Here is a 22,057-nt window from a genome sequence, read left to right on the forward strand (position 1 = left end):
ATTTAAAGGGCCAGTCTGGGATTTAAAGAACCGGTCTGGGATTCAAAGGGCCAGTCTGGGATTTAAAGAGCCGGTCTGGGATTCAAAGGGCCAGTCTGGGATTTAAAGAGCCGGTCTGGGATTCAAAGGGCCAGTCTGGGATTTAAAGGGCCAGTCTGGGATTTAAAGAGCCGGTCTGTGATTTAAAGGGCCCATCTGGGATTCAAAGGGCCAGTCTGGGATTCAAAGGGCCAGTCTGGGATTTAAAGAGCCGGTCTGTGATTTAAAGAGCCGGTCTGGGATTCAAAGGGCCAATATGGGACTAAAATGACCACTCCTGTGGTATGGTTTGTCTAACAGAGGTGTTGTTACTACAGTCTGCTCCCAGACCAGTTGTTACTATAGATCACTGTTGATTAGGGAGTAACCCTCTGTGTCTGTCTGTGTCCTAAATCAGCCTGTCTATATACTGTACGTCTGCCTGATAATAAATATCTAAACTATAACTCCCACCAGTACTCTCTGTGATGGTTAAATGGAACCATATGTCATTAGGTTAGATAGATCTTCATTTATTGATTTGATTATGGACATGTACATTTAAAACATTGAATTAAAACATTGAATGACCAAGAGTCAGATGCATTGCATGCTTCCCTCCCTCCCCCTCTCCCCTCAGTCTTCCCCTCTCCCCTCTCACCCTCAGTCCCCGCCTCTCAGTATCTCACACCCTCAGTCCCTCCCCCTCAGTCCCTCTCCCCTCCCCCTCAGCCCCTCAGTATCTCACCCCCTCCCTCTCAGTCACTCCCCCCAGTCTTTCCCCCTTCCCCCTCAATCCATCCAACACTCCCCCTAACCCACCCCCTCAGTATCTCCCCCTCAGTCACTCCACCTCAGTCTTTCCCCCTTCCCTCTCAACCCTTCCACCACTCCCCCTCCCCCTCAGTCTCCCCCATCTCAGTCTCTCCCCCCTCCCCCTCAGTCTTTCCCCCTTCCCTCTCAACCCTTCCACCACACCCCCTCCCTCTCAGTCCCCCCCTCAGTATCTCCCCCTCAGTCCCTCCCCCTCAGTCTTTCCCCCTTCCCTCTCACTCCTTCCACCACACCCCCTCCCCCTCCCTCTCCCCCTTCACCCCCTCCCAGCCTGGTCTAGGTGTAACAGTGAGGGTGTATCTGAGTGGCTGTAGCACCACCCCTAGGCGCCCCTCCAGGTCGGGTAGGGAGACCCCAGGGGCGGGGCTGAAGCTGAACCTCTGCAGCAGACCACTCACAAACAGGAACAGCTCCAGCCTGGCCAGTGATTCGCCCACGCAGACCCGAGGCCCTGCCCCAAATGGCATGAAACAGGAAGGAGTGAAGCGCAGGCCCTTGTCATCTAGGAAACGCTCTGGGGAGGGAGAAGGGATGGGTGTGTTATTTTCAACTGTGTGTGTGTGTGTGTGTGTGTGTGTGTGTGTGTGTGTGTGTGTGTGTGTGCGTGCGTGTAAACGACTGACCGGCTGTGTGCGTGCGTGCGTGCGTGAGTGAGGGTGTGTGTGTGTGTGTGTGTGTGTGTACGTGTGAGTGAGCGTGTGTGTGCGTGCGTGCGTGTGTGTGAGCATGTGTCTGTTAGGATCTATCTCACCTGGTCTGAAGTCCTCTGGCTGGTCCCAGTGTTCCGGGTCGTGGTGTATGGCCCACATGTTCACCAGTACACGGCTTCCCTTACAGATGGAATGACCGCCGATACTGGGGAGGAAAGAGAGACTGGCCATGTCCAAAAACCTGTACTTGAACTCTACATAATAGGCATTTTGGGTATGCGAAAATATACGTTTTATAGTATGTGATAGTTTGAAAATGTAGTATGCTTTAGATCGCTTTAGTACGCTGTAGTACGCTGTAGTATGCTGTAGTGTGCTGTAGTATGCTGTAGTGTGCTGTAGTACGCTGTAGTACGCTGTAGTATGCTGTAGTATGCTGTAGTACGCTGTAGTACGCTGTAGTATGCTGTAGTGTGCTGTAGTATGCTGTAGTGTGCTGTAGTGTGCTGTAGTGTGCTGTAGTATGCTGTAGTGTGCTGTAGTATGCTGTAGTATGCTGTAGTGTGCTGTAGTGTGCTGTAGTGTGCTGTAGTGTGCTGTAGTATGCTGTAGTATGCTGTAGTGTGCTGTAGTGTGCTGTAGTATGCTGTAGTATGCTATAGTGTGCTGTAGTGTGCTGTAGTATGCTGTAGTGTGCTGTAGTGTGCTGTAGTGTGCTGTAGTATGCTGTAGTATGCTGTAGTGTGCTGTAGTGTGCTGTAGTGTGCTGTAGTACGCTGTAGTATGCTGTAGTATGCTGTAGTATGCTGTAGTGTGCTGTAGTACGCTGTAGTACGCTGTAGTATGCTGTAGTATGCTGTAGTGTGCTGTAGTGTGCTGTAGTATGCTGTAGTATGCTGTAGTGTGCTGTAGTATGCTGTAGTATGCTGTAGTGTGCTGTAGTATGCTGTAGTATGCTGTAGTGTGCTGTAGTGTGCTGTAGTATGCTGTAGTATGCTGTAGTGTGCTGTAGTGTGCTGTAGTACGCTGTAGTGTGCTGTAGTATGCTGTAGTATGCTGTAGTGTGCTGTAGTACGCTGTAGTATCCTGTAGTGTGCTGTAGTACGCTGTAGTATGCTGTAGTGTGCTGTAGTATGCTGTAGTATGCTGTAGTATGCTGTAGTGTGCTGTAGTACGCTGTAGTATGCTGTAGTATGCTGTAGTGTGCTATAGTACGCTGTAGTATGCTGTAGTGTGCTGTAGTGTGCTGTAGTATGCTGTAGTGTGCTGTAGTATGCTGTAGTATGCTGTAGTGTGATGTAGTATGCTGTAGTGTGCTGTAGTGTGCTGTAGTATGATGTAGTGTGCTGTAGTATGCTGTAGTATGCTGTAGTATGCTGTAGTGTGCTGTAGTACGCTGTAGTATGCTGTAGTGTGCTGTAGTACGCTGTAGTATGCTGTAGTGTGCTGTAGTACGCTGTAGTGTGCTGTAGTGTGCTGTAGTGTGCTGTAGTGTAATGTAGTGTGCTGTAGTGTGCTGCAGTATGCTGTAGTATGCTGTAGTATCCTGTAGTGTGCTGTAGTGTGCTGTAGTGTACTGTAGTATACTGTAGTGTGCTGTAGTGTGCTGCAGTATGCTGTAGTATGCTGTAGTGTGCTTTAGTATTCTGTAGTATGCGGTAGTTTGCTGTAGTGTGCTGTAGTGTGCTGTAGTGTGCTGTAGTATGCTGCAGTGTGCTGTATTATGCTGTAGGGTTAGGGTTAGGTGTTAGTTACCTGCTGTGAGTCAGAAGGGATGGGACTATAACAGGTGAGGTAGGTCAGGTGTGTTAGTTACTTGCTGTGAGTCAGGGCGGTGTGATGGATGGGACTATAACAGGTGAGGTAGGTCCGGTGTGTTAGTTACCTACTGTGAGTCAGGGCGGTGTGAGAGATGGGACTATACAGGTAAGCTAGGTCAGGTGTGTTAGGTTCCTGCAGTGAGTCAGAAGGGATGGGACTATAACAGGTGAGGTAGGTCATGTGTGTTAGTTACCTGCTGTGAGTCAGGGCGGTGTGAGGGATGGGGACTATAACAGGTGAGGTAGGTCATGTGTGTTAGTTACCTGCTGTGAGTCAGGGCGGTGTAAGGGATGGGACTATAACAGGTGAGGTAGGTCAGGTGTGTTAGTTACCTGCTGTGAGTCAGAAGGCATGGGGACTATAACAGGTGAGGTAGGTCAGGTGTGTTAGTTACCTGCTGTGATTCAGAAGGGATGGGACTATAACAGGTGAGGTAGGTCAGGTGTGTTAGGTACCTGCTGTGAGTCAGAAGGGATGGGGACTATAACAGTTGAGGTAGGTCAGGTGTGTTAGTTACCTACTGTGAGTCAGTTCGGTGTGAGGGATGGGGACCATAACAGGTGAGGTAGGTCAGGTATGTTAGGTACCTGCTGTGAGTCAGAAGGGATGGGACGATAACAGGTGAGGTAGGTCAGGTGTGTTAGTTACCTGCTGTGAGTCAGGGTGGTATGAGGGATGGGACTATAACAGGTGAGGTAGGTCCGGTGTGTTAGTTACCTACTGTCAGTCAGGGCGGTGTGAGGGATGGGACTATACAGGTAAGCTAGGTCAGGTGTGTTAGGTTCCTGCTGTGAGTCAGAAGGGATGGGACTATAATAGGTGAGGTAGTTCAGGTGTGTTAGTTACCTGCTGTGAGTCAGGGCGGTGTGAGGGATGGAGACTATAACAGGTGAGGTAGGTCAGGTGTGTTAGTTACATACTGTGAGTCAGGGCGGTGTGAGGGATGGGGACTATAACAGGTGAGGTAGTTCAGGTGTGTTAGGTTCCTGCTGTGAGTCAGAAGGGATGGGACTATGACAGGTGAGGTAGGTCAGGTGTGTTAGTTACCTGCTGTGAGTCAAGGCGGTGTGAGGGATGGGGACTATAACAGGTGAGATAGTTCAGGTGTGTTAGTTACTTGCTGTGAGTCAGGGCAGTGTGAGGGATGGAACTATAACAGGTGAGGTGGGTCAGTTGTGTTAATTATCTACTGTGAGTCAGGGCGGTGTGAGGTAGGTCAGGTGTGTTAGTTACCTACTGTGAGTCAGGGTGGTGTGAGGGATGGGGACTATAACAGGTGAGGTAGGTCAGGTGTGTTAGTTACCTGTTGTGAGTCAGAAGGAATGGGACTATAACAGGTGAGGTAGGTCAGGTGTGTTAGTTACCTGCTGTGAGTCAGGGCGGTGTGAGGGATGGACTATAACAGGTGAGGTAGGTCAGGTGTGTTAGTTACCTGCTGTGAGTCAATGCGGTGTGAGGGATGCGACTATAACAGGTGAGGTAGGTCAGGTGTGTTAGTTACCTGCTGTGAGTCAGAAGGGATGGGACTATAACAGGTGAGGTAGGTCAGGTGTGTTAGTTACCTGCTGTGAGTCAGGGCGGTGTGAGGGATGGGACTATAACAGGTGAGGTAGGTGAGGTGTGTTAGTTACCTACTGTGAGTCAGGGCAGTGTGAGGGATGGGACTATAACAGGTGAGGTATGTCAGGTGTGTTAGTTTTCTTTTGTGAGTCAGGGTGCTGTGAGGGATGGGACTATAACAGGTGAGGTAGGTCAGTTGTGTTAGTTACCTGCTTTGAGTCAGGGCGGTGCGAGGGATGGGACTATAACAGGTGAGGTAGGTTAGGTGTGTTAGTTGCCTGCTGTGAGTCAGAAGGGATGGGGACTATAACAGGTGAGGTAGGTCAGGTGTGTTAGTTACCTGCTGTGAGTCAGAAGGGATGGGACTATAACAGTTGAGTCAGGGCGGAGTGAGGCAAGGGACTATAATAGGTGAGGTAGGTCAGGTGTGTTAGTTACCTGCTGTGAGTCAGGGCGGTGTGATTGACGGGACTATAGCCGGTGTGGAAGGTCAGGTATGTTAGGTACCTGCTGTGAGTCAGGGCGGTTTGAGGGATGGGGACCATAACAGGTGTGGTGGGTCAGGTGTGTTAGTTACCTGCTGTGAGTCAGGGTGGTGTGAGGGATGGGACTATAACAGGTGAGGTAGGTCAGGTGTGTTAGTTACCTGCTTTGAGTCAGGGCGGTGCGAGGGATGGGACTATAACAGGTGAGGTAGGTCAGGTGTGTTAGTTACCTGCTGTGAGTCAGAAGGGATGGGGACTATAACAGGTGAGGTAGGTCAGGTGTGTTAGTTACCTGCTGTGAGTCAGAAGGGATGGGACTATAACAGTTGAGGTAGGTCAGGTGTGTTAGTTACCTACTGTGAGTCAGGGCGGAGTGAGGAAAGGGACTATAATAGGTGAGGTAGGTCAGGTGTGTTAGTTACCTGCTGTGAGTCAGGGCGGTGTGATTTACGGGACTATAGCAGGTGAGGTAGGTCAGGTGTGTTAGGTTCCTGCTGTGAGTCAGAAGCGATGGGACTATGACAGGTGAGGTAGGTCAGGTGTGTTAGTTACCTGCTGTGAGTCAGGGCGGTGTGAGGGATGGGGACTATAACAGGTGAGATAGTTCAGGTGTGTTAGTTACTTGCTGTGAGTCAGGGCGGTGTGAGGGATGGGACTATAACAGGTGAGGTGGGTCAGTTGTGTTAATTAGCTACTGTGAGTCAGGGCGGTGTGAGGTAGGTCAGGTGTGTTAGTTACCTACTGTGAGTCAGGGCGGTGTGAGGGATGGGGACTATAACAGGTGAGGTAGGTCAGGTGTGTTAGTTACCTGCTGTGAGTCAGAAGGGATGGGACTATAACAGGTGAGGTAGGTCAGGTGTGTTAGTTACCTGCTGTGAGTCAGGGCGGTGTGAGGGATGGGACTATAACAGGTGAGGTATGTCAGGTGTGTTAGTTACCTGCTGTGAGTCAGGGTGGTGTGAGGGATGGGACTATAACAGGTGAGGTATGTCAGATGTGTTAGTTTTCTGTTGTGATTCAGGGTGCTGTGAGGGATGGGACTATAACAGGTGAGGTAGGTCAGGTGTGTTAGTTACCTGCTTTTAGTCAGGGCGGTGCGAGGGATGGGACTATAACAGGTTTGGTAGGTCAGGTGTGTTAGTTTTCTGTTGTGAGTCAGGGTGCTGTGAGGGATGGGACTATAACAGGTGAGGTAGGTCAGGTGTGTTAGTTACCTGCTTTGAGTCAGGGTGGTGCGAGGGATGGAACTATAACAGGTGAGGTAGGTCAGGTGTGTTAGTTACCTGCTGTGAGTCAGAAGGGATGGGGACTATAACAGGTGAGGTAGGTCAGGTGTGTTAGTTACCTGCTGTGAGTCAGAAGGGATGGGACTATAACAGTTGAGGTAGGTCAGGTGTGTTAGTTACCTACTGTGAGTCAGGGCGGAGTGAGGCAAGGGACTATAACAGGTGAGGTAGGTCAGGTGTGTTAGTTACCTACTGTGAGTCAGGGCGGAGTGAGGCAAGGGACTATAACAGGTGAGGTAGGTCAGGTGTGTTAGTTACCTGCTGTGAGTCAGGGCGTTGTGAGGGATGGGACTATAACAGGTGAGGTATGTCAGGTGTGTTAGTTACCTGCTGTGAGTCAGGGTGGTGTGAGGGATGGGACTATAACAGGTGAGGTATGTCAGGTGTGTTAGTTACCTGCTGTGAGTCAGGGCAGTGTGAGGGATGGGACTATAACAGGTGAGGTAGGTCAGGTGTGTTAATTACCTGCTGTGAGTCAGGGCGGTGTGAGGGATGGGACTATAACAGGTGAGGTAGGTCAGGTGTGTTAGTTTTCTGTTGTGATTCAGGGTGCTGTGAGGGATGGGACTATAACAGGCGAGGTAGGTCAGGTGTGTTAGTTACCTGCTTTGAGTCAGGGCGGTGCGAGGGATGGGACTATAACAGGTGAGGTAGGTCAGGTGTGTTAGTTTTCTGTTGTGATTCAGGGTGCTGTGAGGGATGGGACTATAACAGGTGAGGTAGGTCAGGTGTGTTAGTTACCTGCTTTGAGTCAGGGCGGTGCGAGGGATGGGACTATAACAGGTTAGGTAGGTCAGGTGTGTTAGTTACCTGCTGTGAGTCAGAAGGGATGGGGACTATAACAGGTGAGGTAGGTCAGGTGTGTTAGTTACCTGCTGTGAGTCAGAAGGGATGGGACTATAACAGTTGAGGTAGGTCAGGTGTGTTAGTTACCTACTGTGAGTCAGGGCGGAGTGAGGCAAGGGACTATAACAGGTGAGGTAGGTCAGGTGTGTTAGTTACCTGCTTTGAGTCAGGGCGGTGTGAGGAATGGGACTATAACAGGTGAGGTATGTCAGGTGTGTTAGTTACCTGCTGTGAGTCAGGGTGGTGTGAGGGATGGGACTATAACAGGTGAGGTATGTCAGGTGTGTTAGTTACCTGCTGTGAGTCAGGGCGGTGTGAGGGATGGGACTATAACAGGTGAGGTAGGTCAGGTGTGTTAGTTTTCTGTTGTGATTCAGGGTGCTGTGAGGGATGGGACTATAACAGGTGAGGTAGGTCAGGTGTGTTAGTTACCTGCTTTGAGTCAGGGCGGTGCGAGGGATGGGACTATAACAGGTTAGGTAGGTCAGGTGTGTTAGTTTTCTGTTGTGAGTCAGGGTGCTGTGAGGGATGGGACTATAACAGGTGAGGTAGGTCAGGTGTGTTAGTTTTCTGTTGTGATTCAGGGTGCTGTGAGGGATGGGACTATAACAGGTGAGGTAGGTCAGGTGTGTTAGTTACCTGCTTTGAGTCAGGGCGGTGCGAGGGATGGGACTATAACAGGTTAGGTAGGTCAGGTGTGTTAGTTTTCTGTTGTGATTCAGGGTGCTGTGAGGGATGGGACTATAACAGGTGAGGTAGGTCAGGTGTGTTAGTTACCTGCTTTTAGTCAGGGCGGTGCGAGGGATGGGACTATAACAGGTTTGGTAGGTCAGGTGTGTTAGTTTTCTGTTGTGAGTCAGGGTGCTGTGAGGGATGGGACTATAACAGGTGAGGTAGGTCAGGTGTGTTAGTTACCTGCTTTGAGTCAGGGTGGTGCGAGGGATGGGACTATAACAGGTGAGGTAGGTCAGGTGTGTTAGTTACCTGCTGTGAGTCAGAAGGGATGGGGACTATAACAGGTGAGGTAGGTCAGGTGTGTTAGTTACCTGCTGTGAGTCAGAAGGGATGGGACTATAACAGTTGAGGTAGGTCAGGTGTGTTAGTTACCTACTGTGAGTCAGGGCGGAGTGAGGCAAGGGACTATAACAGGTGAGGTAGGTCAGGTGTGTTAGTTACCTACTGTGAGTCAGGGCGGAGTGAGGCAAGGGACTATAACAGGTGAGGTAGGTCAGGTGTGTTAGTTACCTGCTGTGAGTCAGGGCGTTGTGAGGGATGGGACTATAACAGGTGAGGTATGTCAGGTGTGTTAGTTACCTGCTGTGAGTCAGGGTGGTGTGAGGGATGGGACGATAACAGGTGAGGTATGTCAGGTGTGTTAGTTACCTGCTGTGAGTCAGGGCGGTGTGAGGGATGGGACTATAACAGGTGAGGTAGGTCAGGTGTGTTAATTACCTGCTGTGAGTCAGGGCGGTGTGAGGGATGGGACTATAACAGGTGAGGTAGGTCAGGTGTGTTAGTTTTCTGTTGTGATTCAGGGTGCTGTGAGGGATGGGACTATAACAGGCGAGGTAGGTCAGGTGTGTTAGTTACCTGCTTTGAGTCAGGGCGGTGTGAGGGATGGGACTATAACAGGTTAGGTAGGTCAGGTGTGTTAGTTTTCTGTTGTGAGTCAGGGTGCTGTGAGGGATGGGACTATAACAGGTGAGGTAGGTCAGGTGTGTTAGTTACCTGCTTTGAGTCAGGGCGGTGCGAGGGATGGGACTATAACAGGTGAGGTAGGTCAGGTGTGTTAGTTTTCTGTTGTGATTCAGGGTGCTGTGAGGGATGGGACTATAACAGGTGAGGTAGGTCAGGTGTGTTAGTTACCTGCTTTGAGTCAGGGTGGTGCGAGGGATGGAACTATAACAGGTGAGGTAGGTCAGGTGTGTTAGTTACCTGCTGTGAGTCAGAAGGGATGGGGACTATAACAGGTGAGGTAGGTCAGGTGTGTTAGTTACCTGCTGTGAGTCAGAAAGGATGGGACTATAACAGTTGAGGTAGGTCAGGTGTGTTAGTTACCTACTGTGAGTCAGGGCGGAGTGAGGCAAGGGACTATAACAGGTGAGGTAGGTCAGGTGTGTTAGTTACCTACTGTGAGTCAGGGCGGAGTGAGGCAAGGGACTATAACAGGTGAGGTAGGTCAGGTGTGTTAGTTACCTGCTGTGAGTCAGGGCGTTGTGAGGGATGGGACTATAACAGGTGAGGTATGTCAGGTGTGTTAGTTACCTGCTGTGAGTCAGGGTGGTGTGAGGGATGGGACTATAACAGGTGAGGTATGTCAGGTGTGTTAGTTACCTGCTGTGAGTCAGGGCAGTGTGAGGGATGGGACTATAACAGGTGAGGTAGGTCAGGTGTGTTAATTACCTGCTGTGAGTCAGGGCGGTGTGAGGGATGGGACTATAACAGGTGAGGTAGGTCAGGTGTGTTAGTTTTCTGTTGTGATTCAGGGTGCTGTGAGGGATGGGACTATAACAGGCGAGGTAGGTCAGGTGTGTTAGTTACCTGCTTTGAGTCAGGGCGGTGCGAGGGATGGGACTATAACAGGTGAGGTAGGTCAGGTGTGTTAGTTTTCTGTTGTGATTCAGGGTGCTGTGAGGGATGGGACTATAACAGGTGAGGTAGGTCAGGTGTGTTAGTTACCTGCTTTGAGTCAGGGCGGTGCGAGGGATGGGACTATAACAGGTTAGGTAGGTCAGGTGTGTTAGTTACCTGCTGTGAGTCAGAAGGGATGGGGACTATAACAGGTGAGGTAGGTCAGGTGTGTTAGTTACCTGCTGTGAGTCAGAAGGGATGGGACTATAACAGTTGAGGTAGGTCAGGTGTGTTAGTTACCTACTGTGAGTCAGGGCGGAGTGAGGCAAGGGACTATAACAGGTGAGGTAGGTCAGGTGTGTTAGTTACCTGCTTTGAGTCAGGGCGGTGTGAGGAATGGGACTATAACAGGTGAGGTATGTCAGGTGTGTTAGTTACCTGCTGTGAGTCAGGGTGGTGTGAGGGATGGGACTATAACAGGTGAGGTATGTCAGGTGTGTTAGTTACCTGCTGTGAGTCAGGGCGGTGTGAGGGATGGGACTATAACAGGTGAGGTAGGTCAGGTGTGTTAGTTTTCTGTTGTGATTCAGGGTGCTGTGAGGGATGGGACTATAACAGGTGAGGTAGGTCAGGTGTGTTAGTTACCTGCTTTGAGTCAGGGCGGTGCGAGGGATGGGACTATAACAGGTTAGGTAGGTCAGGTGTGTTAGTTTTCTGTTGTGAGTCAGGGTGCTGTGAGGGATGGGACTATAACAGGTGAGGTAGGTCAGGTGTGTTAGTTTTCTGTTGTGATTCAGGGTGCTGTGAGGGATGGGACTATAACAGGTGAGGTAGGTCAGGTGTGTTAGTTACCTGCTTTGAGTCAGGGCGGTGCGAGGGATGGGACTATAACAGGTTAGGTAGGTCAGGTGTGTTAGTTTTCTGTTGTGATTCAGGGTGCTGTGAGGGATGGGACTATAACAGGTGAGGTAGGTCAGGTGTGTTAGTTACCTGCTTTTAGTCAGGGCGGTGCGAGGGATGGGACTATAACAGGTTTGGTAGGTCAGGTGTGTTAGTTTTCTGTTGTGAGTCAGGGTGCTGTGAGGGATGGGACTATAACAGGTGAGGTAGGTCAGGTGTGTTAGTTACCTGCTTTGAGTCAGGGTGGTGCGAGGGATGGGACTATAACAGGTGAGGTAGGTCAGGTGTGTTAGTTACCTGCTGTGAGTCAGAAGGGATGGGGACTATAACAGGTGAGGTTGGTCAGGTGTGTTAGTTACCTGCTGTGAGTCAGAAGGGATGGGACTATAACAGTTGAGGTAGGTCAGGTGTGTTAGTTACCTACTGTGAGTCAGGGCGGAGTGAGGCAAGGGACTATAACAGGTGAGGTAGGTCAGGTGTGTTAGTTACCTACTGTGAGTCAGGGCGGAGTGAGGCAAGGGACTATAACAGGTGAGGTAGGTCAGGTGTGTTTGTTACCTGCTGTGAGTCAGGGCGTTGTGAGGGATGGGACTATAACAGGTGAGGTATGTCAGGTGTGTTAGTTACCTGCTGTGAGTCAGGGCGGTGTGAGGGATGGGACTATAACAGGTGAGGTATGTCAGGTGTGTTAGTTACCTGCTGTGAGTCAGGGCGGTGTGAGGGATGGGACTATAACAGGTGAGGTAGGTCAGGTGTGTTAATTACCTGCTGTGAGTCAGGGCGGTGTGAGGGATGGGACTATAACAGGTGAGGTAGGTCAGGTGTGTTAGTTTTCTGTTGTGATTCAGGGTGCTGTGAGGGATGGGACTATAACAGGCGAGGTAGGTCAGGTGTGTTAGTTACCTGCTTTGAGTCAGGGCGGTGCGAGGGATGGGACTATAACAGGTTAGGTAGGTCAGGTGTGTTAGTTTTCTGTTGTGAGTCAGGGTGCTGTGAGGGATGGGACTATAACAGGTGAGGTAGGTCAGGTGTGTTAGTTACCTGCTTTGAGTCAGGGCGGTGCGAGGGATGGGACTATAACAGGTGAGGTAGGTCAGGTGTGTTAGTTTTCTGTTGTGATTCAGGGTGCTGTGAGGGATGGGACTATAACAGGTGAGGTAGGTCAGGTGTGTTAGTTACCTGCTTTGAGTCAGGGCGGTGCGAGGGATGGGACTATAACAGGTTAGGTAGGTCAGGTGTGTTAGTTACCTGCTGTGAGTCAGAAGGGATGGGGACTATAACAGGTGAGGTAGGTCGGGTGTGTTAGTTACCTGCTGTGAGTCAGAAGGGATGGGACTATAACAGTTGAGGTAGGTCAGGTGTGTTAGTTACCTACTGTGAGTCAGGGCGGAGTGAGGCAAGGGACTATAACAGGTGAGGTAGGTCAGGTGTGTTAGTTACCTGCTTTGAGTCAGGGCGGTGTGAGGAATGGGACTATAACAGGTGAGGTATGTCAGGTGTGTTAGTTACCTGCTGTGAGTCAGGGTGGTGTGAGGGATGGGACTATAACAGGTGAGGTATGTCAGGTGTGTTAGTTACCTGCTGTGAGTCAGGGCGGTGTGAGGGATGGGACTATAACAGGTGAGGTAGGTCAGGTGTGTTAGTTTTCTGTTGTGATTCAGGGTGCTGTGAGGGATGGGACTATAACAGGTGAGGTAGGTCAGGTGTGTTAGTTACCTGCTTTGAGTCAGGGCGGTGCGAGGGATGGGACTATAACAGGTTAGGTAGGTCAGGTGTGTTAGTTTTCTGTTGTGAGTCAGGGTGCTGTGAGGGATGGGACTATAACAGGTGAGGTAGGTCAGGTGTGTTAGTTACCTGCTGTGAGTCAGGGCGTTGTGAGGGATGGGACTATAACAGGTGAGGTATGTCAGGTGTGTTAGTTACCTGCTGTGAGTCAGGGTGGTGTGAGGGATGGGACTATAACAGGTGAGGTATGTCAGGTGTGTTAGTTACCTGCTGTGAGTCAGGGCAGTGTGAGGGATGGGACTATAACAGGTGAGGTAGGTCAGGTGTGTTAATTACCTGCTGTGAGTCAGGGCGATGTGAGGGATGGGACTATAACAGGTGAGGTAGGTCAGGTGTGTTAGTTTTCTGTTGTGATTCAGGGTGCTGTGAGGGATGGGACTATAACAGGCGAGGTAGGTCAGGTGTGTTAGTTACCTGCTTTGAGTCAGGGCGGTGCGAGGGATGGGACTATAACAGGTGAGGTAGGTCAGGTGTGTTAGTTTTCTGTTGTGATTCAGGGTGCTGTGAGGGATGGGACTATAACAGGTGAGGTAGGTCAGGTGTGTTAGTTACCTGCTTTGAGTCAGGGCGGTGCGAGGGATGGGACTATAACAGGTTAGGTAGGTCAGGTGTGTTAGTTACCTGCTGTGAGTCAGAAGGGATGGGGACTATAACAGGTGAGGTAGGTCAGGTGTGTTAGTTACCTGCTGTGAGTCAGAAGGGATGGGACTATAACAGTTGAGGTAGGTCAGGTGTGTTAGTTACCTACTGTGAGTCAGGGCGGAGTGAGGCAAGGGACTATAACAGGTGAGGTAGGTCAGGTGTGTTAGTTACCTGCTTTGAGTCAGGGCGGTGTGAGGAATGGGACTATAACAGGTGAGGTATGTCAGGTGTGTTAGTTACCTGCTGTGAGTCAGGGTGGTGTGAGGGATGGGACTATAACAGGTGAGGTATGTCAGGTGTGTTAGTTACCTGCTGTGAGTCAGGGCGGTGTGAGGGATGGGACTATAACAGGTGAGGTAGGTCAGGTGTGTTAGTTTTCTGTTGTGATTCAGGGTGCTGTGAGGGATGGGACTATAACAGGTGAGGTAGGTCAGGTGTGTTAGTTACCTGCTTTGAGTCAGGGCGGTGCGAGGGATGGGACTATAACAGGTTAGGTAGGTCAGGTGTGTTAGTTTTCTGTTGTGAGTCAGGGTGCTGTGAGGGATGGGACTATAACAGGTGAGGTAGGTCAGGTGTGTTAGTTTTCTGTTGTGATTCAGGGTGCTGTGAGGGATGGGACTATAACAGGTGAGGTAGGTCAGGTGTGTTAGTTACCTGCTTTGAGTCAGGGCGGTGCGAGGGATGGGACTATAACAGGTTAGGTAGGTCAGGTGTGTTAGTTTTCTGTTGTGATTCAGGGTGCTGTGAGGGATGGGACTATAACAGGTGAGGTAGGTCAGGTGTGTTAGTTACCTGCTTTTAGTCAGGGCGGTGCGAGGGATGGGACTATAACAGGTTTGGTAGGTCAGGTGTGTTAGTTTTCTGTTGTGAGTCAGGGTGCTGTGAGGGATGGGACTATAACAGGTGAGGTAGGTCAGGTGTGTTAGTTACCTGCTTTGAGTCAGGGTGGTGCGAGGGATGGGACTATAACAGGTGAGGTAGGTCAGGTGTGTTAGTTACCTGCTGTGAGTCAGAAGGGATGGGGACTATAACAGGTGAGGTAGGTCAGGTGTGTTAGTTACCTGCTGTGAGTCAGAAGGGATGGGACTATAACAGTTGAGGTAGGTCAGGTGTGTTAGTTACCTACTGTGAGTCAGGGCGGAGTGAGGCAAGGGACTATAACAGGTGAGGTAGGTCAGGTGTGTTAGTTACCTACTGTGAGTCAGGGCGGAGTGAGGCAAGGGACTATAACAGGTGAGGTAGGTCAGGTGTGTTTGTTACCTGCTGTGAGTCAGGGCGTTGTGAGGGATGGGACTATAACAGGTGAGGTATGTCAGGTGTGTTAGTTACCTGCTGTGAGTCAGGGCGGTGTGAGGGATGGGACTATAACAGGTGAGGTATGTCAGGTGTGTTAGTTACCTGCTGTGAGTCAGGGCGGTGTGAGGGATGGGACTATAACAGGTGAGGTAGGTCAGGTGTGTTAATTACCTGCTGTGAGTCAGGGCGGTGTGAGGGATGGGACTATAACAGGTGAGGTAGGTCAGGTGTGTTAGTTTTCTGTTGTGATTCAGGGTGCTGTGAGGGATGGGACTATAACAGGCGAGGTAGGTCAGGTGTGTTAGTTACCTGCTTTGAGTCAGGGCGGTGCGAGGGATGGGACTATAACAGGTTAGGTAGGTCAGGTGTGTTAGTTTTCTGTTGTGAGTCAGGGTGCTGTGAGGGATGGGACTATAACAGGTGAGGTAGGTCAGGTGTGTTAGTTACCTGCTTTGAGTCAGGGCGGTGCGAGGGATGGGACTATAACAGGTGAGGTAGGTCAGGTGTGTTAGTTTTCTGTTGTGATTCAGGGTGCTGTGAGGGATGGGACTATAACAGGTGAGGTAGGTCAGGTGTGTTAGTTACCTGCTTTGAGTCAGGGCGGTGCGAGGGATGGGACTATAACAGGTTAGGTAGGTCAGGTGTGTTAGTTACCTGCTGTGAGTCAGAAGGGATGGGGACTATAACAGGTGAGGTAGGTCGGGTGTGTTAGTTACCTGCTGTGAGTCAGAAGGGATGGGACTATAACAGTTGAGGTAGGTCAGGTGTGTTAGTTACCTACTGTGAGTCAGGGCGGAGTGAGGCAAGGGACTATAACAGGTGAGGTAGGTCAGGTGTGTTAGTTACCTGCTTTGAGTCAGGGCGGTGTGAGGAATGGGACTATAACAGGTGAGGTATGTCAGGTGTGTTAGTTACCTGCTGTGAGTCAGGGTGGTGTGAGGGATGGGACTATAACAGGTGAGGTATGTCAGGTGTGTTAGTTACCTGCTGTGAGTCAGGGCGGTGTGAGGGATGGGACTATAACAGGTGAGGTAGGTCAGGTGTGTTAGTTTTCTGTTGTGATTCAGGGTGCTGTGAGGGATGGGACTATAACAGGTGAGGTAGGTCAGGTGTGTTAGTTACCTGCTTTGAGTCAGGGCGGTGCGAGGGATGGGACTATAACAGGTTAGGTAGGTCAGGTGTGTTAGTTTTCTGTTGTGAGTCAGGGTGCTGTGAGGGATGGGACTATAACAGGTGAGGTAGTTCAGGTGTGTTAGTTTTCTGTTGTGATTCAGGGTCCTGTGAGGGATGGGACTATAACAGGTGAGGTAGGTCAGGTGTGTTAGTTACCTGCTTTGAGTCAGGGCGGTGCGAGGGATGGGACTATAACAGGTTAGGTAGGTCAGGTGTGTTAGTTTTCTGTTGTGAGTCAGGGTGCTGTGAGGGATGGGACTATAACAGGTGAGGTAGGTCAGGTGTGTTAGTTACCTGCTTTGAGTCAGGGCGGTGCGAGTGATGGGACTAAAACAGGTGAGGTAGGTCAGGTGTGTTAGTTACCTGCTGTGAGTCAGAAGGGATGGGGACTATAACAGATGAGGTAGGTCAGGTGTGTTAGTTACCTGCTGTGAGTCAGAAGGGATGGGACTATAACAGTTGAGGTAGGTCAGGTGTGTTAGTTACCTACTGTGAGTCAGGGCGGAGTGAGGCAAGGGACTATAACAGGTGAGGTAGGTCAGGTGTGTTAGTTACCTGCTGTTTGTCAGGGCGGTGTGAGGGATGGGACTATAACAGGTGAGGTATGTCAGGTGTGTTAGTTACCTGCTGTGAGTCAGGGTGGTGTGAGGGATGGGACTATAACAGGTGAGGTATGTCAGGTGTGTTAGTTACCTGCTGTGAGTCAGGGCGGTGTGAGGGATGGGACTATAACAGGTGAGGTAGGTCAGGTGTGTTAGTTTTCTGTTGTGAGTCAGAAGGGATGGGGACTATAACAGGTGAGGTAGGTCAGGTGTGTTAGTTACCTGCTGTGAGTCAGAAGGGATGGGGACTATAACAGGTGAGGTAGGTCAGGTGTGTTAGTTACCTGCTGTGAGTCAGAAGGGATGGGACTATAACAGTTGAGGTAGGTCAGGTGTGTTAGTTACCTACTGTGAGTCAGGGCGGAGTGAGGCAAGGGACTATAACAGGTGAGGTAGGTCAGGTGTGTTAGTTACCTGCTGTGAGTCAGGGTGGTGTGAGGGATGGGACTATAACAGGTGAGGTATGTCAGGTGTGTTAGTTACCTGCTGTGAGTCAGGGCGGTGTGAGGGATGGGACTATAACAGGTGAGGTAGGTCAGGTGTGTTAGTTTTCTGTTGTGATTCAGGGTGCTGTGAGGGATGGGACTATAACAGGTGAGGTAGGTCAGGTGTGTTAGTTACCTGCTTTGAGTCAGGGCGGTGCGAGGGATGGGACTATAACAGGTTAGGTAGGTCAGGTGTGTTAGTTTTCTGTTGTGAGTCAGGGTGCTGTGAGGGATGGGACTATAACAGGTGAGGTAGGTCAGGTGTGTTAGTTTTCTGTTGTGATTCAGGGTGCTGTGAGGGATGGGACTATAACAGGTGAGGTAGGTCAGGTGTGTTAGTTACCTGCTTTGAGTCAGGGCGGTGCGAGGGATGGGACTATAACAGGTTAGGTAGGTCAGGTGTGTTAGTTACCTGCTGTGAGTCAGAAGGGATGGGACTATAACAGTTGAGGTAGGTCAGGTGTGTTAGTTACCTACTGTGAGTCAGGGCGGAGTGAGGCAAGGGACTATAACAGGTGAGGTAGGTCAGGTGTGTTAGTTACCTGCTGTTTGTCAGGGCGGTGTGAGGGATGGGACTATAACAGGTGAGGTATGTCAGGTGTGTTAGTTACCTGCTGTGAGTCAGGGTGGTGTGAGGGATGGGACTATAACAGGTGAGGTATGTCAGGTGTGTTAGTTACCTGCTGTGAGTCAGGGCGGTGTGAGGGATGGGACTATAACAGGTGAGGTAGGTCAGGTGTGTTAGTTTTCTGTTGTGAGTCAGAAGGGATGGGGACTATAACAGGTGAGGTAGGTCAGGTGTGTTAGTTACCTGCTGTGAGTCAGAAGGGATGGGGACTATAACAGGTGAGGTAGGTCAGGTGTGTTAGTTACCTGCTGTGAGTCAGGGCGGAGTGAGGCAAGGGACTATAACAGGTGAGGTAGGTCAGGTGTGTTAGTTACCTGCTTTGAGTCAGGGCGGTGTGAGGAATGGGACTATAACAGGTGAGGTATGTCAGGTGTGTTAGTTACCTGCTGTGAGTCAGGGTGGTGTGAGGGATGGGACTATAACAGGTGAGGTATGTCAGGTGTGTTAGTTACCTGCTGTGAGTCAGGGCGGTGTGAGGGATGGGACTATAACAGGTGAGGTAGGTCAGGTGTGTTAGTTTTCTGTTGTGATTCAGGGTGCTGTGAGGGATGGGACTATAACAGGTGAGGTAGGTCAGGTGTGTTAGTTACCTGCTTTGAGTCAGGGCGGTGCGAGGGATGGGACTATAACAGGTTAGGTAGGTCAGGTGTGTTAGTTTTCTGTTGTGAGTCAGGGTGCTGTGAGGGATGGGACTATAACAGGTGAGGTAGGTCAGGTGTGTTAGTTTTCTGTTGTGATTCAGGGTGCTGTGAGGGATGGGACTATAACAGGTGAGGTAGGTCAGGTGTGTTAGTTACCTGCTTTGAGTCAGGGCGGTGCGAGGGATGGGACTATAACAGGTGAGGTAGGTCAGGTGTCTTAGTTACCTGCTGTTAGTCAGAAGGGATGGGGACTATAACAGGTGAGGTAGGTCAGGTGTGTTAGTTACCTGCTGTGAGTCAATGCGGTGTGAGGGATGCGACTATAACAGGTGAGGTAGGTCAGGTGTGTTAGTTACCTGCTTTGAGTCAGGGCGGTGCGAGGGATGGGACTATAACAGGTTAGGTAGGTCAGGTGTGTTAGTTTTCTGTTGTGAGTCAGGGTGCTGTGAGGGATGGGACTATAACAGGTGAGGTAGGTCAGGTGTGTTAGTTACCTGCTTTGAGTCAGGGCGGTGCGAGTGATGGGACTAAAACAGGTGAGGTAGGTCAGGTGTGTTAGTTACCTGCTGTGAGTCAGAAGGGATGGGGACTATAACAGGTGAGGTAGGTCAGGTGTGTGTGTTAGTTACCTACTGTGAGTCAGGGCGGAGTGAGGCAAGGGACTATAACAGGTGAGGTAGGTCAGGTGTGTTAGTTACCTGCTGTTTGTCAGGGCGGTGTGAGGGATGGGACTATAACAGGTGAGGTATGTCAGGTGTGTTAGTTACCTGCTGTGAGTCAGGGTGGTGTGAGGGATGGGACTATAACAGGTGAGGTATGTCAGGTGTGTTAGTTACCTGCTGTGAGTCAGGGCGGTGTGAGGGATGGGACTATAACAGGTGAGGTAGGTCAGGTGTGTTAGTTTTCTGTTGTGAGTCAGAAGGGATGGGGACTATAACAGGTGAGGTAGGTCAGGTGTGTTAGTTACCTGCTGTGAGTCAGAAGGGATGGGGACTATAACAGGTGAGGTAGGTCAGGTGTGTTAGTTACCTGCTGTGAGTCAGAAGGGATGGGACTATAACAGTTGAGGTAGGTCAGGTGTGTTAGTTACCTACTGTGAGTCAGGGCGGAGTGAGGCAAGGGACTATAACAGGTGAGGTAGGTCAGGTGTGTTAGTTACCTGCTTTGAGTCAGGGCGGTGTGAGGAATGGGACTATAACAGGTGAGGTATGTCAGGTGTGTTAGTTACCTGCTGTGAGTCAGGGTGGTGTGAGGGATGGGACTATAACAGGTGAGGTAGGTCAGGTGTGTTAGTTACCTGCTGTGAGTCAGAAGGGATGGGGACTATAACAGGTGAGGTAGGTCAGGTGTGTTAGTTACCTGCTGTGAGTCAGAAGGGATGGGGACTATAACAGGTGAGGTAGGTCAGGTGTGTTAGTTACCTGCTGTGAGTCAGAAGGGATGGGAATATAACAGTTGAGGTAGGTCAGGTGTGTTAGTTACCTACTGTGAGTCAGGGCGGAGTGAGGCAAGGGACTATAACAGGTGAGGTAGGTCAGGTGTGTTAGTTACCTGCTTTGAGTCAGGGCGGTGTGAGGAATGGGACTATAACAGGTGAGGTATGTCAGGTGTGTTAGTTACCTGCTGTGAGTCAGGGTGGTGTGAGGGATGGGACTATAACAGGTGAGGTATGTCAGGTGTGTTAGTTACCTGCTGTGAGTCAGGGCGGTGTGAGGGATGGGACTATAACAGGTGAGGTAGGTCAGGTGTGTTAGTTTTCTGTTGTGATTCAGGGTGCTGTGAAGGATGGGACTATAACAGGTGAGGTAGGTCAGGTGTGTTAGTTGCCTGCTTTGAGTCAGGGCGGTGCGAGGGATGGGACTATAACAGGTTAGGTAGGTCAGGTGTGTTAGTTTTCTGTTGTGATTCAGGGTGCTGTGAGGGATGGGACTATAACAGGTGAGGTAGGTCAGGTGTGTTAGTTACCTGCTTTGAGTCAGGGCGGTGCGAGGGATGGGACTATAACAGGTTAGGTAGGTCAGGTGTGTTACTTTTCTGTTGTGAGTCAGGGTGCTGTGAGGGATGGGACTATAACAGGTGAGGTAGGTCAGGTGTGTTAGTTTTCTGTTGTGATTCAGGGTGCTGTGAGGGATGGGACTATAACAGGTGAGGTAGGTCAGGTGTGTTAGTTACCTGCTTTGAGTCAGGGCGGTGCGAGGGATGGGACTATAACAGGTTAGGTAGGTCAGGTGTGTTAGTTACCTGCTTTGAGTCAGGGCGGTGCGAGTGATGGGACTAAAACAGGTGAGGTAGGTCAGGTGTGTTAGTTACCTGCTGTGAGTCAGAAGGGATGGGGACTATAACAGGTGAGGTAGGTCAGGTGTGTTAGTTACCTGCTGTGAGTCAGAAGGGATGGGACTATAACAGTTGAGGTAGGTCAGGTGTGTTAGTTACCTACTGTGAGTCAGGGCGGAGTGAGGCAAGGGACTATAACAGGTGAGGTAGGTCAGGTGTGTTAGTTACCTGCTGTTTGTCAGGGCGGTGTGAGGGATGGGACTATAACAGGTGAGGTATGTCAGGTGTGTTAGTTACCTGCTGTGAGTCAGGGTGGTGTGAGGGATGGGACTATAACAGGTGAGGTATGTCAGGTGTGTTAGTTACCTGCTGTGAGTCAGGGCGGTGTGAGGGATGGGACTATAACAGGTGAGGTAGGTCAGGTGTGTTAGTTTTCTGTTGTGATTCAGGGTGCTGTGAGGGATGGGACTATAACAGGTGAGGTAGGTCAGGTGTGTTAGTTACCTGCTTTGAGTCAGGGCGGTACGAGGGATAGGACTATAACAGGTTAGGTAGGTCAGGTGTGTTAGTTTTCTGTTGTGAGTCAGGGTGCTGTGAGGGATGGGACTATAACAGGTGAGGTAGGTCAGGTGTGTTAGTTACCTGCTTTGAGTCAGGGCGGTGCGAGGGATGGGACTATAACAGGTGAGGTAGGTCAGGTGTGTTAGTTACCTGCTGTGAGTCAGAAGGGATGGGGACTATAACAGGTGAGGTAGGTCAGGTGTGTTAGTTACCTGCTGTGAGTCAGAAGAGATGGGACTATAACAGTTGAGGTAGGTCAGGTGTGTTAGTTACCTACTGTGAGTCAGGGCGGAGTGAGGCAAGGGACTATAACAGGTGAGGTAGGTCAGGTGTGTTAGTTACCTGCTGTGAGTCAGGGCGGTGTGATTTAAGGGACTATAGCAGGTGAGGTAGGTCAGGTATGTTAGGTACCTGCTGTGAGTCAGGGCGGTGTGAGGGATGGGGACCATAACAGGTGTGGTGGGTCAGGTGTGTTAGTTACCTGCTGTGAGTCAGGGTGGTGTGAGGGATGGGACTATAACAGGTGAGGTATGTCAGGTGTGTTAGTTACCTGCTGTGAGTCAGGGCGGTGTGAGGGATGGGACTATAACAGGTGAGGTAGGTCAGGTGTGTTAGTTTTCTGTTGTGATTCAGGGTGCTGTGAGGGATGGGACTATAATAGGTGAGGTAGGTCAGGTGTGTTAGTTACCTGCTTTGAGTCAGGGCGGTGCGAGGGATGGGACTATAACAGGTGAGGTAGGTCAGGTGTCTTAGTTACCTGCTGTGAGTCAGAAGGGATGGGGACTATAACAGGTGAGGTAGGTCAGGTGTGTTAGTTACCTGCTGTGAGTCAATGCGGTGTGAGGGATGCGACTATAACAGGTGAGGTAGGTCAGGTGTGTTAGTTACCTGCTTTGAGTCAGGGCGGTGCGAGGGATGGGACTATAACAGGTTAGGTAGGTCAGGTGTGTTAGTTACCTGCTGTGAGTCAGAAGGGATGGGACTATAACAGTTGAGGTA

The 22,057-nt window shown here is 50.5% G+C and overlaps 1 protein-coding gene across 1 annotated transcript in view; it reads right to left on the minus strand.

The window, feature by feature from the left end:
* Positions 1 to 538: 538 nt before the first annotated feature.
* The window catches only part of cyp17a2 (cytochrome P450, family 17, subfamily A, polypeptide 2), a 45,573-nt gene continuing 24,054 nt past the window's right edge, over positions 539 to 22,057 (minus strand). Inside the window, exons 9-10 of the mRNA XM_036958440.2 lie at positions 1,604 to 1,707; positions 539 to 1,366 (exon numbers count right to left, since the gene is read on the minus strand). Coding sequence (XP_036814335.2) covers positions 1,068 to 1,366; positions 1,604 to 1,707 — 403 coding nt within the window. The 3' untranslated portion in view covers positions 539 to 1,067. The remainder of the gene's footprint in view (positions 1,367 to 1,603; positions 1,708 to 22,057) is intronic.

The sequence above is a fragment of the Oncorhynchus mykiss genome, chromosome 21 (assembly GCF_057628025.1).
Source record: "Oncorhynchus mykiss isolate SJ-2025 chromosome 21, ASM5762802v1, whole genome shotgun sequence".
NCBI classification, from domain to species: Eukaryota; Metazoa; Chordata; class Actinopteri; order Salmoniformes; family Salmonidae; genus Oncorhynchus; species Oncorhynchus mykiss.